General features: G+C 33.8%; 2 protein-coding genes across 7 annotated transcripts in view; one reads left to right on the plus strand and one right to left on the minus strand.

Annotated features, from left to right (window-relative positions):
- Positions 1-9,698, minus strand: part of LOC118262656 (TLD domain-containing protein 2) — an 82,266-nt gene extending 72,568 nt beyond the window's left edge. For 2 of the 6 annotated variants that reach the window (XM_050697494.1, XM_050697488.1), the window contains exons 1-2: positions 9,271-9,698; positions 83-302 (exon numbers count right to left, since the gene is read on the minus strand). In XM_050697494.1, coding sequence (XP_050553451.1) covers positions 83-231 — 149 coding nt within the window. In that variant the 5' untranslated portion in view covers positions 232-302; positions 9,271-9,698. Of the gene's footprint in view, positions 1-82; positions 303-3,335; positions 3,425-6,774; positions 6,954-9,270 lie in introns of those variants that run through there. The other 4 variants (XM_050697489.1, XM_050697498.1, XM_050697490.1 and 1 more) reach the window with 4 other exon arrangements.
- A 1,355-nt stretch (positions 9,699-11,053) lies between these two features.
- Positions 11,054-14,117, plus strand: LOC118262671 (ankyrin repeat domain-containing protein 13C). The gene has a single exon (XM_035574213.2). The coding sequence runs from the start codon at positions 11,347-11,349 to the stop codon at positions 12,676-12,678; it is 1,332 nt and encodes a 443-aa protein (XP_035430106.1). The 5' UTR covers positions 11,054-11,346; the 3' UTR covers positions 12,679-14,117.
- The last annotated feature ends 82 nt before the right edge of the window (positions 14,118-14,199 follow it).

A 14,199-nucleotide genomic window follows, 5' to 3' on the forward strand; every position in this document is an offset into this window, starting at 1 on the left:
AGAACTTGCTCGACAATACGCCTGACTGAAGACTCGTACACCTGAAATTCTTTGCTAACATGTATAGTGAAAAAGCACTCACTGCCAATGGAAGGGTCCAGTAATGCCTTCTCTAAGTCGGTCCTTTAAAGAGCGCTGTCGCGAAGGGCCAGGCCCTGGGGGCAGCATGCCCGCGCCGGCCGGCACCGGGCCCGGCACGGGCGGCGGGGGCGCACGAGCCGGCGACGACATCACTACGAAACGCGGCGCACGCGCACTAACACCGCGCCACCAACATCACACCACTCCACTACTAACGCGAGCTGCAACAAAGCAAAAACAACCAAAGCCACTTAAATAAAGCAAAGCAACACCATTTATGCAAAATATAATTTGCAAAATTAAATAATCTCATAAATAAAATTAAATAATCTCATAATATTGCAAAGATAGAAATATGTAACGTATGGTCCAGCGAGTGTAACAAGAAAGGAGCAAGAAATGTGGCAAACTGTAAAAACTGGAGTTCAGTATAAACATGTCTATCTATATCCATTATTTTGGTGTATTAACTACATAATAGGTAGGCAGTTACAAATTGCTAAGTGAAATATTATTTACCAGAGAGCAAGTAAGCATACATATACCTACATAGATACATTTGATTTGTGCTAGGAAAAAATACTAAAATTACTTTACATATACTTGTCATATATTTAATCGTGATACCAATTAAATACGTACGTTAACGATATGGCGACTACGTTGTACAAGCTTTATTAATGCGCCTACAGCTTTTGAAGAGCAATAACTAGTTGTGAGTTTATAAATTTATTATCAGGCGCAATTCAGTCAACGGAAATATTTCTTGTTTTGTGTACACATGGAGTCTACGGTTATTATTAAGCGAACTGCTATAATATCCATATTTATAAATATGTAGTACATTCTAGATTTGTCTATTTTCGTTTTAACTTTCGTATTACATTAGTAAAAATATATTTTCTTCCTGGAGGTATCTTTTCACCAAAAGCTTTGTGCTAAAGCTAAGCTAATAACTCTCCGAAAATGATCAAACCTGCTAGAATATAGCATTTTCATTCTAATTGAAAAGTTTGTAGTAGTATATTTCTATTTACTAAATAACTATTACAGACCAGTCTCGCAACAAGCCTGGATACTACACAAACAGCGTCATATCATATCAATAGTTTATTCAAAAAACAGTTGAATTGACACAGCTGTTTTGGTGGTACTATCTACTATTTACTAATACATAATGTAGTGCCTTACTTAGTGTTGTTTAGGCCGACTCATACGTTTTACTTACTTATTTATCGTTGGCAATCTTAGTCATACCGAGTGGTTGTAACTGTCTAGCAACCAAATATCACATCGGTTTTCCTTTAATTCTAACAACACTTTAGAAATATGCATTGTTTGTTTTGTATTTTTGAAATTTTAAGAAATGCATAACCAGCATGACTTTATACACATATTTATTTAGTCTTAAGATATAATCAATAAAACTCTCACTCTAACGAAATTTTCCGATAAAAGGAAGCCAATAGCAGGATACTTGGAATTACTTCAGAATGTACAAAAGTAGCTATTACTTTTTTTATTTACCAATCCCAATTGAATAGAAAACGTTCATTTGTTGGGTTGGAGAAGTTTCGGGTAACTAGTTAAGATCCTTCTGAACAGTAAAAGTTTTGTTGAGAATACACTGAAACGGACAGGGCGATAGCAAGGGGCGAAAACAGTTATCGATCGGCCCTAACCTCTCCCCGCGCGTACCCCGTACCACCCCGCCGTCCCAGCTCACCTTACGTAAGTCCAGCTGATCGCACCCACCCTGTAACCTTGGCAACGAGCCTTATGCACGCATTTCTATACACTGCTTGTCAAACAGTGATAATGCAATTGTTAACCATAAAATGGACTTCGTACCAAAAAAATTACAACTTAAAAAAACCTAGTATAAAATACTAAAACGTAGGTGTGTTTAACATTTTTATACAATCAAAGAGTTTATTGATCGCCATTTAATAACCAGAGGGGACAATCCTCGGACAGCCATGCCCCAGATACGTGGTAGGCACGTAGACATGTTAATTTCCTCCAACGAAGTGACCCCTCATCCACCTGCCAATACGTTGCCGTCGTGTCGATTCTACTACACTATAATATAAATCGATTTCCTACATTTTTCACGCCAACAGATTTTATAAACCTGTTTGTAAATAAAATTGAAGTTATAAGGGATCTGCATCTGATTAAGATCACCTAGAATACTCTATATGTAGTCGTATTTATGTAATGAAAAATTATAATTTATCGATTTATTTTTGGAAACTTAAAGGATAATATCAGTCCCAGGAAACTTAATAATATGAATTTGAACCTTACATATGCCACTTTAATTATTAAAAGTCTAAAGTACTCATTCACGTTGAACAACTTATGTGATTTGTTAACCAACGGAGTTACATAGGCTCGATTCTAACATTCAGTAGTGACGTTTTCTGTGACCTCGTCACATGGTACCTTAAGAAGTAACTAAGAAATGACAATAGACTAGAAGGGAATTTATTGAAATAAAGATACAACTTCAACCCACAGTCAACATGACAGAGAAAAAGTGCCAGGAGGGGCTGAGATCGAGTGAGGCCATACAATTAAGGACAGTTCTAAGAGTTCCGTGAATTTGACTGAAGGGAAGTGATGGGTCGAACGTGTACGGTTCGTTAAATATTTGACCGGCACCGCTCAATACGAACGACCTTGCGATCGCGAGGCGTCGCGCTTGCTCGCTACCAAATGGTTACCAACGTGAACCTAGCGATCAGCTGTTACAATTTTTTGTCAACAAACTTATGGCACACCATTTATACGTTTGTATATGGATAAATATAACAAACACATCTAATGTAGCTTTATACATACAGGTAGCATTTTTGAAAATTTCTTATAGTTTGTCAGATGGAAATCTAGGACAAACTATATTCTAATAACACCACACATGAACGAAGTTAGCACACTTGCAATATCTAACTTGTTTGCAAGTGATCATACTAAACACACAACTATTTATGAAATTTCTAAGTTTTACATGTGCCACTAATAACACCTACACAGCAATAGCATTTATAGTGTTTCAATGATACGATACATTCATTACACACAATCCTATCACTTCCGTGATAAGAAATAATGGATGTAGCAACCCCACATAAGTGAAATGAGGAAATAACAATCAAAACAGTGACAAATGATGATAACCTTATTGTGACTAATGGATGAATAGTGCACAGAAGCGTCTAAGTGTGGTCCATGCATAAAATGCAACGAACCGAGGAAGAAGTACGAAATTCATGTGAAGAAGCGCTGACGGGAGGTTGGGTGACATAACGCGCACGCGGTTTACTCCGAAGGCTGAAAGCGTGCAACTGAAACTGAAGCAGCGTTAGGCGGCGGGAAGCGTGGGGGCGGGAGTGGGGCGTACTGAGTTGGCGCCCAACGCGGGCCCGCTTACCCCTACGACATCTCCTTCATACAATCACAGGACAATTGCTGTACACCTCGATCTATATCGAAACGGGTGTTATACACAATTTTAGTCCCAAAAACATTTAAAATTAAGCTTTATAGTAAATTCCATATCGTTGGAAAACATTTTACAGGAAAACAAATCATTGCAAATGAAAAGAGTTTTTTATCTTTAGGTACGTGCTATTACAATACGCCCCGAGATAAAATATGAAACGCGTCTATGTATGCGTCAAAACAATAACGTGTTTTCTGTAATCAATAAATCACACACTTACCTACTGTAGGCATACAATCTAACGTGATAAATCCGTTTCTAGAGTGAGTACTTAAAGAAAACCTATCTTTGTTTATCAATTTTCGATTTTTATTGTGAATAGCGTACTAACTCATAACTTATTTTAAAGTTTTATACATTAATCTCCTAATAAGACACAATAACCTAAATACCATTTTGAAAAATGTAAAGGACTTTTAAGACGTAAGTTTTGATGCATAACGTCTTTAACAAATTCGTTTCATACAAGAAAACAACATCCTTCACATAAGTATATTATCGATTACAAAATGGCAGCAAATTGCACAGAGCAATTTGCCACGGCACGGTATTTCAAGTAAGTTCAATAGGTATAGATTTATTTCTTTTGCAACATGGTATATTCAATCTAGGTCAGTACTATATGAATACTATGATGATACCATTATTACTTTGATTAAAACGGCCTTTTGCAGATTTCAATTTAATGTCGTGTAATTTTATAATTTACACATGAAGTAAATAGTTTCAGATACATTTTACTTAATACGTCACGTCTAACTCGTTATTTTATGAAGTACGTCACATTTACTCAGTCAATGTAGTCTAAATCTAAACGAATAGTGAAATTAAACAGGCATACGATACTTAGTCGTAAATACCAGACTGATGTTAAATTAACCACAAGGTGTAAGAAGCAAGAACCAACTCATTTCCCTTAGGCACATTCAAATTACCAAAAAATCTTGATCCTACGTAAACGAAATAACTGCAGCCGCACATTGTAAAAAGATATTATACATAATTTTCGGTTTTCTATGCGCATAAGTATTCACAAGGGCTAACTGGTTTTGTAAGTAGAACATCGTATTCCGTGAGTTGGCCTTGACCCGTGTTCTCTTTAGGCGGCCCTCGAAATACTTGCCAGCACAACATCCCCAGGGAGTTGCTCTCATGAAGTTTAAAGTAGGTACATAATTCCAAAAGCGATAACTACGTTACTTGTTTTACTAACTTAGTGTTAGTGTTTCGAGGGTTACAGAGTTTGTATTCAAATTGCTAGCGTATGTTTATTGTTTTTAATAAAACATAATCAATAAAAAATATTATTATCTCTAACACTATGTAATTATAAACCAAATGATATACACATAAAACAATAAATACCAAAAAATCAGTCAGTGGAATGTTAATAAATGATATTTTTACAAAGGATTTAATTCAGACATCAGTCAGTCAGTGCATGTCTGGGTTCAACGGCCAATGCAAGGTTGCCTTTATTTTCAAAACAGGATTCAGCAGTGCGCGTGAGTCAACGTCCAGACCATGCCGCACGCTGCCGACAACGACAACAGAGGAAACGAAATTACTCTTTTTCCTACTTCGAAACTGTACAATAGTATTTAACCTACACTAATAATATAAATAAAAAACAAGATTTGTTTTATTTCTTTCCTTGTCCTGATTATGTACTACTATTTTAGAAACATTTTCAACATAGAGACTACTTTACTGTTCAGTAAGTAGATGCCGGCTACTTTCTATCCTGGGAAAGTGTTCCCTTCAGATATATATAAATGTTTAATATATCTATTGTCCTGGTACTTTGAAATATAAGCTCTGTAAGACCAAATGAACCTTACACCTATTATAAGGATTGGCCGCAGAAATATCTGCACAGAGAGGAGTGGAAGGAGGGTAGAGTGGCCTTTGTCCTGCAGTGAAACAATCATGGCTAAAAATAAATAAATAAAATACATAATAAGTCCAAATGGATATTTTTGTGCCTTGACCTAATCGAGAGAACCTGCAGTGTTGTAACCGGAAAGCCAACTAACTAGTTAGTATTATTAAAAATGAATACATTATTAACGTCATGGCGTATCTTTTAGATAGTAACAAGAATTTTTATCTGAAGTTCTTAGTCACGAGTAAGTGAGTAATGATACAAACTGACACCAAACTGTTTACCTAAATATGCTAGATCTGATCTTCCTTATATTATCTGCGACTACTAAACCAAGTATTGTGATAGTTCATGCTAAACAATAAAAGAGTGGAAACGAATGAATTACGTAGCGCTCATCTGACGGATTGAGACAAAGGAAGTACCGATCACTGGGTTCCTATTGAGTTCCAGCAGTGTACGCGAGCTACAAGCAAGTCATCCGATGCCGTTATCATTTCAGTCTATCGTATCCTTCCTTTTAATTCGACTTGGAAATGGATAGGAAGCTTTGAATAGAATTGATGGAGCAGAATAATGCAGTATAATTCAAATAGTTAATACGACAGTAATATTAATAGGGCGACAGGTTTTAGAGCTGTTTAATGATAAAGACTCAAGCTATATTCATGCTTTATCAACTGAACGAGTTGTATTACCAAAGCGTAGTACATTTTACGTGAAGTTGTGCAGCCACATCCGTGTCTGACCAGTATCGGGTCTACTGTAAATGTCAACAAAGCCACAGACAGGTGGACGCGTACAATAAGACATTCAATGATAAATATTAACAAGTTACAAGCCATAATATGCGTGCAACTGGTACATTAGGGTTCAACGAATTGATCCCACTGCTACTCTGATCATAAACGTGCGATTTTTTTTTTTTATTTACACACATAAAAACTGTATGTATTTAGAATTCGTCTTATAGTTGTCGTACATGTCATTCGCACGTTCTAGCGTAGTTGTGTGACACTGGTGAGCTGGTGACACAATCAATAACATATTTTATCAACCCATATGCTGACCAGACGGTGTCTGCAGTTTGGCCCTGGTATGGATTAGATATTGTGTATTTATGCACTGTCTAGCAACACGACTGTCTAGGTTTTTTTAATGACTACAAATTAAATGATAACTCAAACAGAAACGTTTCGTAGTTGTGAAATAAGCCGTGTCTTACGGTAGGCAGGCTGTGGCAACTAACGAATGCTATTAACTGTAATATTGCATGAAATAAATTAAATTAATTACTTACTCGATTTGCTTTGAGCTTAAGAAATTCACTTAATATGAAGATGGGAAAGTCAAATAAAATACTTGATCCTTTCTTTATGCTTTGAAAATTGGATCAATTGAAATCTGCACAGCACAGGTGTATTATTGAAATATCACTTTAGAATTTATTTTATTAAACTGCCAGTCTGTCAGTAACGAAGTGAAAACAAGTACTGATAAGTTATTGTGGCAGATAACCCTTTATTTATGCTGAGATAAGGCCAAAATCTGAACATGATGTCAATAAGTTTGTTTTGAATAAGATCAACAGTAATAAAAGTACGAATACTGCTTTTAAAAATAACTTCATTTAGTGTAATCTTTACTTTGACCTTTGCAACATGTAACAAAGAATACTGTAGAAAATATAAGATTTCAATACCTTTTTCGTTCAGCATGGACATGGCAAAATGCAGAAATTCACGAAAACATAAAAAAGGAGGAAATGTCGATCAAAATAAAAGTGCGCAGTTTTCACTATCTATCGCTAGCTGAAATAGTTTTTAGTTCTTTTGTGTTTCAAGAATACTATTTACGTAATTCGATTAGCCTAGTATACCAGAATCTTATACACGAAGTTTAAAATAAAAGTAGGTAGATATAAATGACCAATATTTCAACACTCTCAATAGTAGCCTGTATCAGACTTGTATTATAACAAGTGAAACATTATGACAGACAACTTAGAAATAGTATGAAAATAAAATCACTCATAAATCGAAATACGTCGTCGACGAACAGAGCAATTTTTTTTTTATTACTTAAGAACTATGAAGAGCTGAATTAATTGTGAAATTGAGCTTTTAAGTAATTTAAATTAAATCTAGACTTTGAATTTGATTTCTATTTACCTCTGGGGGTAGACAGGTGTGATGTCATGGCACTATTAACAATTTTATTACATAATATATCCTTATTTTTATGATAATCACTAAGTATTTTACATACACCTTACCTGGTGCAATACAAACAGATCTACATATTTAAGTAACCGAATAGAATAATGCATTAGTGTTGTATTTAAAATTCTTTACACCACACTGACACCTGGTCACAGCCAGTTATAGTTGTAAACTGATTTACACCATCACATGTGAAAAATTACTTTTAAACTAAAGATAAAATTGTAAAATCCTTTGGTAATTCAGTAACTTACCCATTACTCTAATGTTTATAATTGCCTTAAATGTACCCGCAATAATTACTATAGCGAAAGAAGATGGAAAATTTCATTTAATACTAAAGCTTGTAATGTATTTAACTGGATGACCTTGAAGTGATTTAAAACTATTTTCCAAACCATACAAAAGTTAGATAGTTTAAAAACCCAAATCTAACGCAAATACTGTTAGTGCCAGCCTAAGGCGCGGTAATAACAAAATTTATGGGATACCATTATTTCAATAGTTTAATACACATTTATATGTAAAAATTAATAGCCTGGACACAAAACTGTGGCTTCATTAAAAGTTTATATAACAATAAATTAAGATTCAAGAAATAAAACATTTTAATATGCTGTTTATGGGCTGTTAACTGTGTGCACAATAATGATGTCCAATAAAGCATATATTATTAGAAGACAATAGCTTAGTTTGAAAACAGCTATTGTTTCTCTTCAAAGGAAACTCATAAATGTATGACAGTATCTAATAGTGTTAGAATTGGCATCACCTTTTCATAATAAACATAGATACTAAAAACTGTATTATAATTATGTCTTTATTTTTACAGAAAAAGATTGTTTTCTTGTAAGTATCTAAAAATGGAGAGTGAAATACTTTAATAGTATTAAATTTTTTATGATGTTCATACAACAGAAGAACAAAGACCTTTTATTTATTTAGAGCTGGAAGGTGTTTTCCTTTTTAAAAAAATAATGTAGCTGTACATAGTGTAACATTACACTTTTTGTACTTAATATTATAGGTTTAGATTGAGAATGAAGGACTTAATTTTTCATATATTTCGTTTCATTCTGTTGAATGTTTATTTGAATAATATTATTTAAATACTCAAAAGTATGACTGTACATAGGTAGGCTACTTGTCTGTGGTTTTCCTTACAACAAATTCCTATTAGAAATTTGCCCTTACATATTATATTATATTATATGTATTACCCATACACTCTCAAAGTAATTATTTTACATTCCAAATACAAAAACAGTTAAATTCGGTACTTTTGGGGGTCGCCTTCACACACATTTAGTATTTCACAGAATAGCTTAGTAGAACAAAATTAAAAAGTTATTGCACTAATAGTCATTGAAAATTGAAAATGTTTAGTCTTTCTGTTGTTATTTTTTCTCATTATGGTACCATAAAAAACCTTCTTAAAGTAATATAAAAGTGCTATATATTTTATACATAGATACACTCACCTGCTTTGTGGGGAATACAGTTAGGTATGCAGATTCGCACGCCATTGAATGCGCTCTTTTAAAATATAGTTACTTATATAATTTAGTACTTACATTGTGGATAATTTTTCTCGTGGAATCAGCAAGAAACCGGAATCTTCAGTTATACAGTCAGTTCATTTATTTATTATGACGCCGCAAGTCACAATAACAAATCAAGTCTTAGACAACGCACTATCATAAGAGATCATACAATATTATTTAAAGAATTTAAGCAATCAACAATAATAAACCAAACAGATTTCCAATCAATACTAATCTTATCTTTAAAACTACACCGATACAATCAAGCAGTCTCTCCCGGGTGCAGTATTTCATAAAACCAATACAATGATGCACACTTTAAATTGAATTAAAGAAATTACTAGTAATAATCTCTAATATTTCAAAGTACATTGTGAATTATTGTTTTTATTTCATATAAAAAATGATAAAAGTTAAAAGACTACGGAGGCGTTTCACTGGTGCGCGCATCTGTCAACTTTTTCTGCGCTTCAAATCAAACTCGATCAAAACCAAAACAATGCCTACAGAGCCATCTAGTGGCCTCTTGCTCAAACTAAACTTCTAGAGATAGCCGGGCCCGGAAGAAGGATACTGTAATAACTCAACTGACTGAGAACGGATATCAATTTACATCTCGTTTGTTATAAATAATACTTAAATAATACTTCAAAATACATAAAATAAGTACCTAACTAAAATTATTTATAAAAAACATTAATCCTGTTAACGAATCGATAACTACTTAACTATCGTCATCAATGGACATAATAATATCTTGAAATACTTACCCTGACTAATTTTATAGTTGTCTTCTTGTTTTCAAATATTTATTTATGCAGGTATTGTATTTCTTAATTATACTTTCGTAACTTTGTATGAGGAATTTAGACGAGTGGAATTTTTGGACGTGCCTAACTACAACTTTGGTTCGAGTGATAAGACCAATTTTGAAATACCCAACACAATCAATTTGTAGGTAAAACAATGTATATTTTGTAATCAATGTAAGCTAGAAACATATATATAAGTAAAAACGAACTAACACTGATATATTCAGCATTTCAAATCTTCGTTGAGCACATAACTGGTCAATAAAATGGCTGCAAAAATATTTCTTCTCTTAACAATTTTAGTAACTGTGTCTGTAAGTAAATAATATACGTATTCTATTAAGGTATTTTGTGCGTAGTACTTGTATCCCTTACTAATTACCTAATTAATTGCCCAAAAATTTGTTCCTAGGTCTTTCCACGCTTCATCGAATTTACCAATTATTAATGTAAATGGCACGTATTAAATTATTGTCTTTTATTCAGGTATTTTCAGTTACTTGCTACCCCACCTACGGTAACGATGTGGCATCACCGTTCTACCCACCAGGACCACCGGGACCCATAATAATTAAAGACGACAATCATCGTAACAAAGACATTTTGTATCCACTACTTATGTTGCTGCTGTTGGGTGATGGTATAGGGTTTTAATTATTTTATAATTCATTAATTCAATTTCCTTTACAATAGTCATAACTGTTCCACCAAAACATTTTCCGTATATAGTGTAATGTCACGTATTTTAAATTTTGCTAAATAATTAATTAAATTAAATTATTTTTCAAAAATATTGTCGTTATTTTATATGATCCAGGTCCAATATTGTATTATTATGTTTAAATAATCGACTAAATGGCGAAAATAGTACTAAACTTACTATTCTTCCTATAATCACGAACTACATTCTTGAGCATGTTCGTTTCTGACAACAGAATAGCATTATCGAAACTTTTGTAAGAGTAAAAGTGACAGCAAATAACAAATGTCATGTAATTTAACTTTCTTTGAGAAATTGGAACAGAATCAAAAATGATGATGGACACATTACTTTTCGTAAAAGAAAGAAAATAATCATTCTGTTTAGTGTACAAATGAGTAAATATTATGGTTTGAAAATTAAGTTTCTGTCAGAACATATTAAAAAATTATACAATACTGTAAAAGACAGTCAAAATATGAAGTCGTTTGCTTATCTTCTTGATTAGATTAAATCAAAATTGTTTCCACTTCAAGTTCCTATTTAATTAGATATCAATGAAAGTAATGAATTAGAAACGACTGTGTGTGCGAGATGTCTATTTCTAACTGTAGTGAAGATGAGGATGTGTATCCACTCCACGAGTGTATATTTATTGGTGATGTTCGCAAACTCTCGTCGTTACTAAGAAATCATGATGTGGCTCGCAAAGACAAACACGGGAATACAGCGCTGCACCTTGCCGTCATGCTCGGCCGCAAGGAATGCGTGCAGCTGCTGCTGGCACACGGCGCGCCAGTCAAAGTCAAGAACCTCGCAGGATGGTCACCACTTGCTGAAGCAGTCAGCTATGGCGACCGCCAAACTATTTCATCGCTAGTGCGCAAACTAAAACAGCAAGCCCGAGAACAGATGGAACGTCGAAGACCTGACCTCATTAGAGCACTGGCACAAATACAAGATTTTTATATGGAACTCAAGTGGGACTTTCACTCATGGGTGCCACTAGTCTCCAGAATATTACCATCAGATGTATGTAAAATATACAAAGCAGGCTCTGGAATCAGATTGGATACCACATTGGTAGATTTTACTGACATGAAGTGGGAAAGAGGAGACATATCTTTTATTTTTCAGGGAGAGAAACCACCTAGTGAATCACTTACTGTTTTAGATAACAAAGCTAAGGTGTACCAGCGAGTACGCTATGAAGAAACTGAAAATGAAATAGAAGATGAAGTAGATATTCTTATGTCAAGTGATATACTGGCTGCCCAAATGTCAACCAAAGGAATAGCATTTACAAGAGCACAGTCTGGGTGGATATTTCGAGAAGATCGCAAAGAGACTGTGGCTGGCTTATACAGAAGTGATATTTATACCATCACAGGGCTTGTATTGGAATCACGCAAACGAAGAGAACATTTATCAACAGATGATCTCCAGAAAAATAAAGCTATCATTGAGAGTCTTACTAAAGGAAATACACAAAATTTAGATACAAATGGAGAGCCCACACGTCGTGCATCACTGAACCCTCCTCCGGAGAGCAATATAGATTGGGCTTCATACATATCATCTCCACCTGGCCTCTATCCTAGCTTAGGCAGAGAGCTTGTTTACAAGGAATCCTCTCGCAATTTCCGTGCTACTATAGCTATGAGTGATGACTTTCCTCTAAGTGTGGATATGCTGCTAAATGTTTTAGAAGTGATTGCACCTTTCAAGCATTTTGCTAAACTTCGTCAATTTGTTGCCATGAAACTGCCTAGAGGATTTCCTGTAAAAATTGATATACCTATTTTGCCAACAGTGACAGCAAAAATAACGTTTCAAAAATTTGATTTCCGTGATGATATTTCTCCTAATCTCTTTTTAATACCAGAGGACTTTGTAGAAGACCCACTCCGGTTTCCTGACTTATGACGCTTTGATATTCTAACACTGTTTGCAATTGATGAAAGGCCTAACTGGCGGCGCGATAGTAATTTAAGGCGACGCCGTATAAAGCGAAAGCCACGATGTAAGTCGTTGAGGAATAGCCTACTCACTATTGAATTCCCAATACCTATTGGTCTGGGTAGTTACTATTCCAGCCATTGTGTCCTTTTCGTTGAATAGCTAAATTCAAAGTAGGAATGTTAAATTTGTGGTGAATTGTCATGTGCATGTAGTATTTTTGATCAACAGTGTTAGAATGAGAATTATCTAATGTATTTCCTTTATTGTTTTTACTTACTGATACAAATGGCTCATGTTTTGATTATTAAATTATAGATTGTTTTTAATTTATTTTTTACTTTTATATATTACAAAAACAATTTAGTGATTTAATTTTAGAACATAATTACAAGTGACATTTTTATTTGTATTGCAAAATGTGGTTGCATTTTTGTTTTGTTTATATATTTATTGTTCAGAATTAAATGTTGTGTAAAATGATGCAAAGAGCACCCTGAATACTGGCCCTAAATTAAAAATATCTTTGCCTGGCCTCGGTATTAGCACATAATGTAGTCTGTGGCCTACATCCTTTGTAAGGAACACGTAAGATCACTTAGGTACTAATTTAGCTGTAATAAAGTGCAATTTGGAGCTCTTTCATGAACGGTACCACATATTTTAGAAACAAGACAGTGCTCATTGTATGGATTTGAGCTTATGAAATAGTTTTTGAATTAGTTACGCCACATATATTTCATAAGGTAGGTCATCATTAATTTATTATTATTAATTCTTTTAAATACTTTCATATACAATACTACAAATTTTTGTATCTATATATCAATAGTAACTGAGGTTTAAGGCTAAGAAATTTGATTTAAACCTTGTGCCTTCAAGATTTGGTTATTCATAAGTAGGTAGTTGTGTTAAAATATTGTTCTATTCAATTATTTTACTATTTTGAACTGTTTTTTTCAAGCGACACATTTATTTATTACTTTGAAATAATGTAGTCAATGACCACAAAATTGTATAGGTCATATTTATATGTACCTAGGTACCTATAACCACAGGTGTTCCTTTGTAAATATCAAAATTATTGAATGTATATCATCCTTTTAGATTTATTGAAGTTTGAAAGCACAGATTGTACTTATTTTTACTGAATTTAGCACATAGTTTAAAGTAGAAGACATGCTTTAGTAGTCGACTTGCGCAATAGATTCCTTATAATAATATTTAGTATGACAATAACTTGTAAACAATCCCACCAAATATAAGATTTTGATTTATGTATGAAAGAAAAACCATTATTTCTTGCCAATCATGTTTGTTAACCAGGATAAAGACATTATGTATGAAACAAACTACCTGTAAAACAGATATATGAAAAAAATGTTGTAATAAATTTTAAAGTAATATTTGTGGGTTTTTTGTTGACAAAACTTTTTACTTTCAAACAATCCTTAAACCCCTAAGGAGTAGCATCTCCAGTTCTCCACA

Source organism: Spodoptera frugiperda, chromosome 12, assembly GCF_023101765.2.
Source record: "Spodoptera frugiperda isolate SF20-4 chromosome 12, AGI-APGP_CSIRO_Sfru_2.0, whole genome shotgun sequence".
Classification (NCBI taxonomy): Eukaryota; Metazoa; Arthropoda; class Insecta; order Lepidoptera; family Noctuidae; genus Spodoptera; species Spodoptera frugiperda.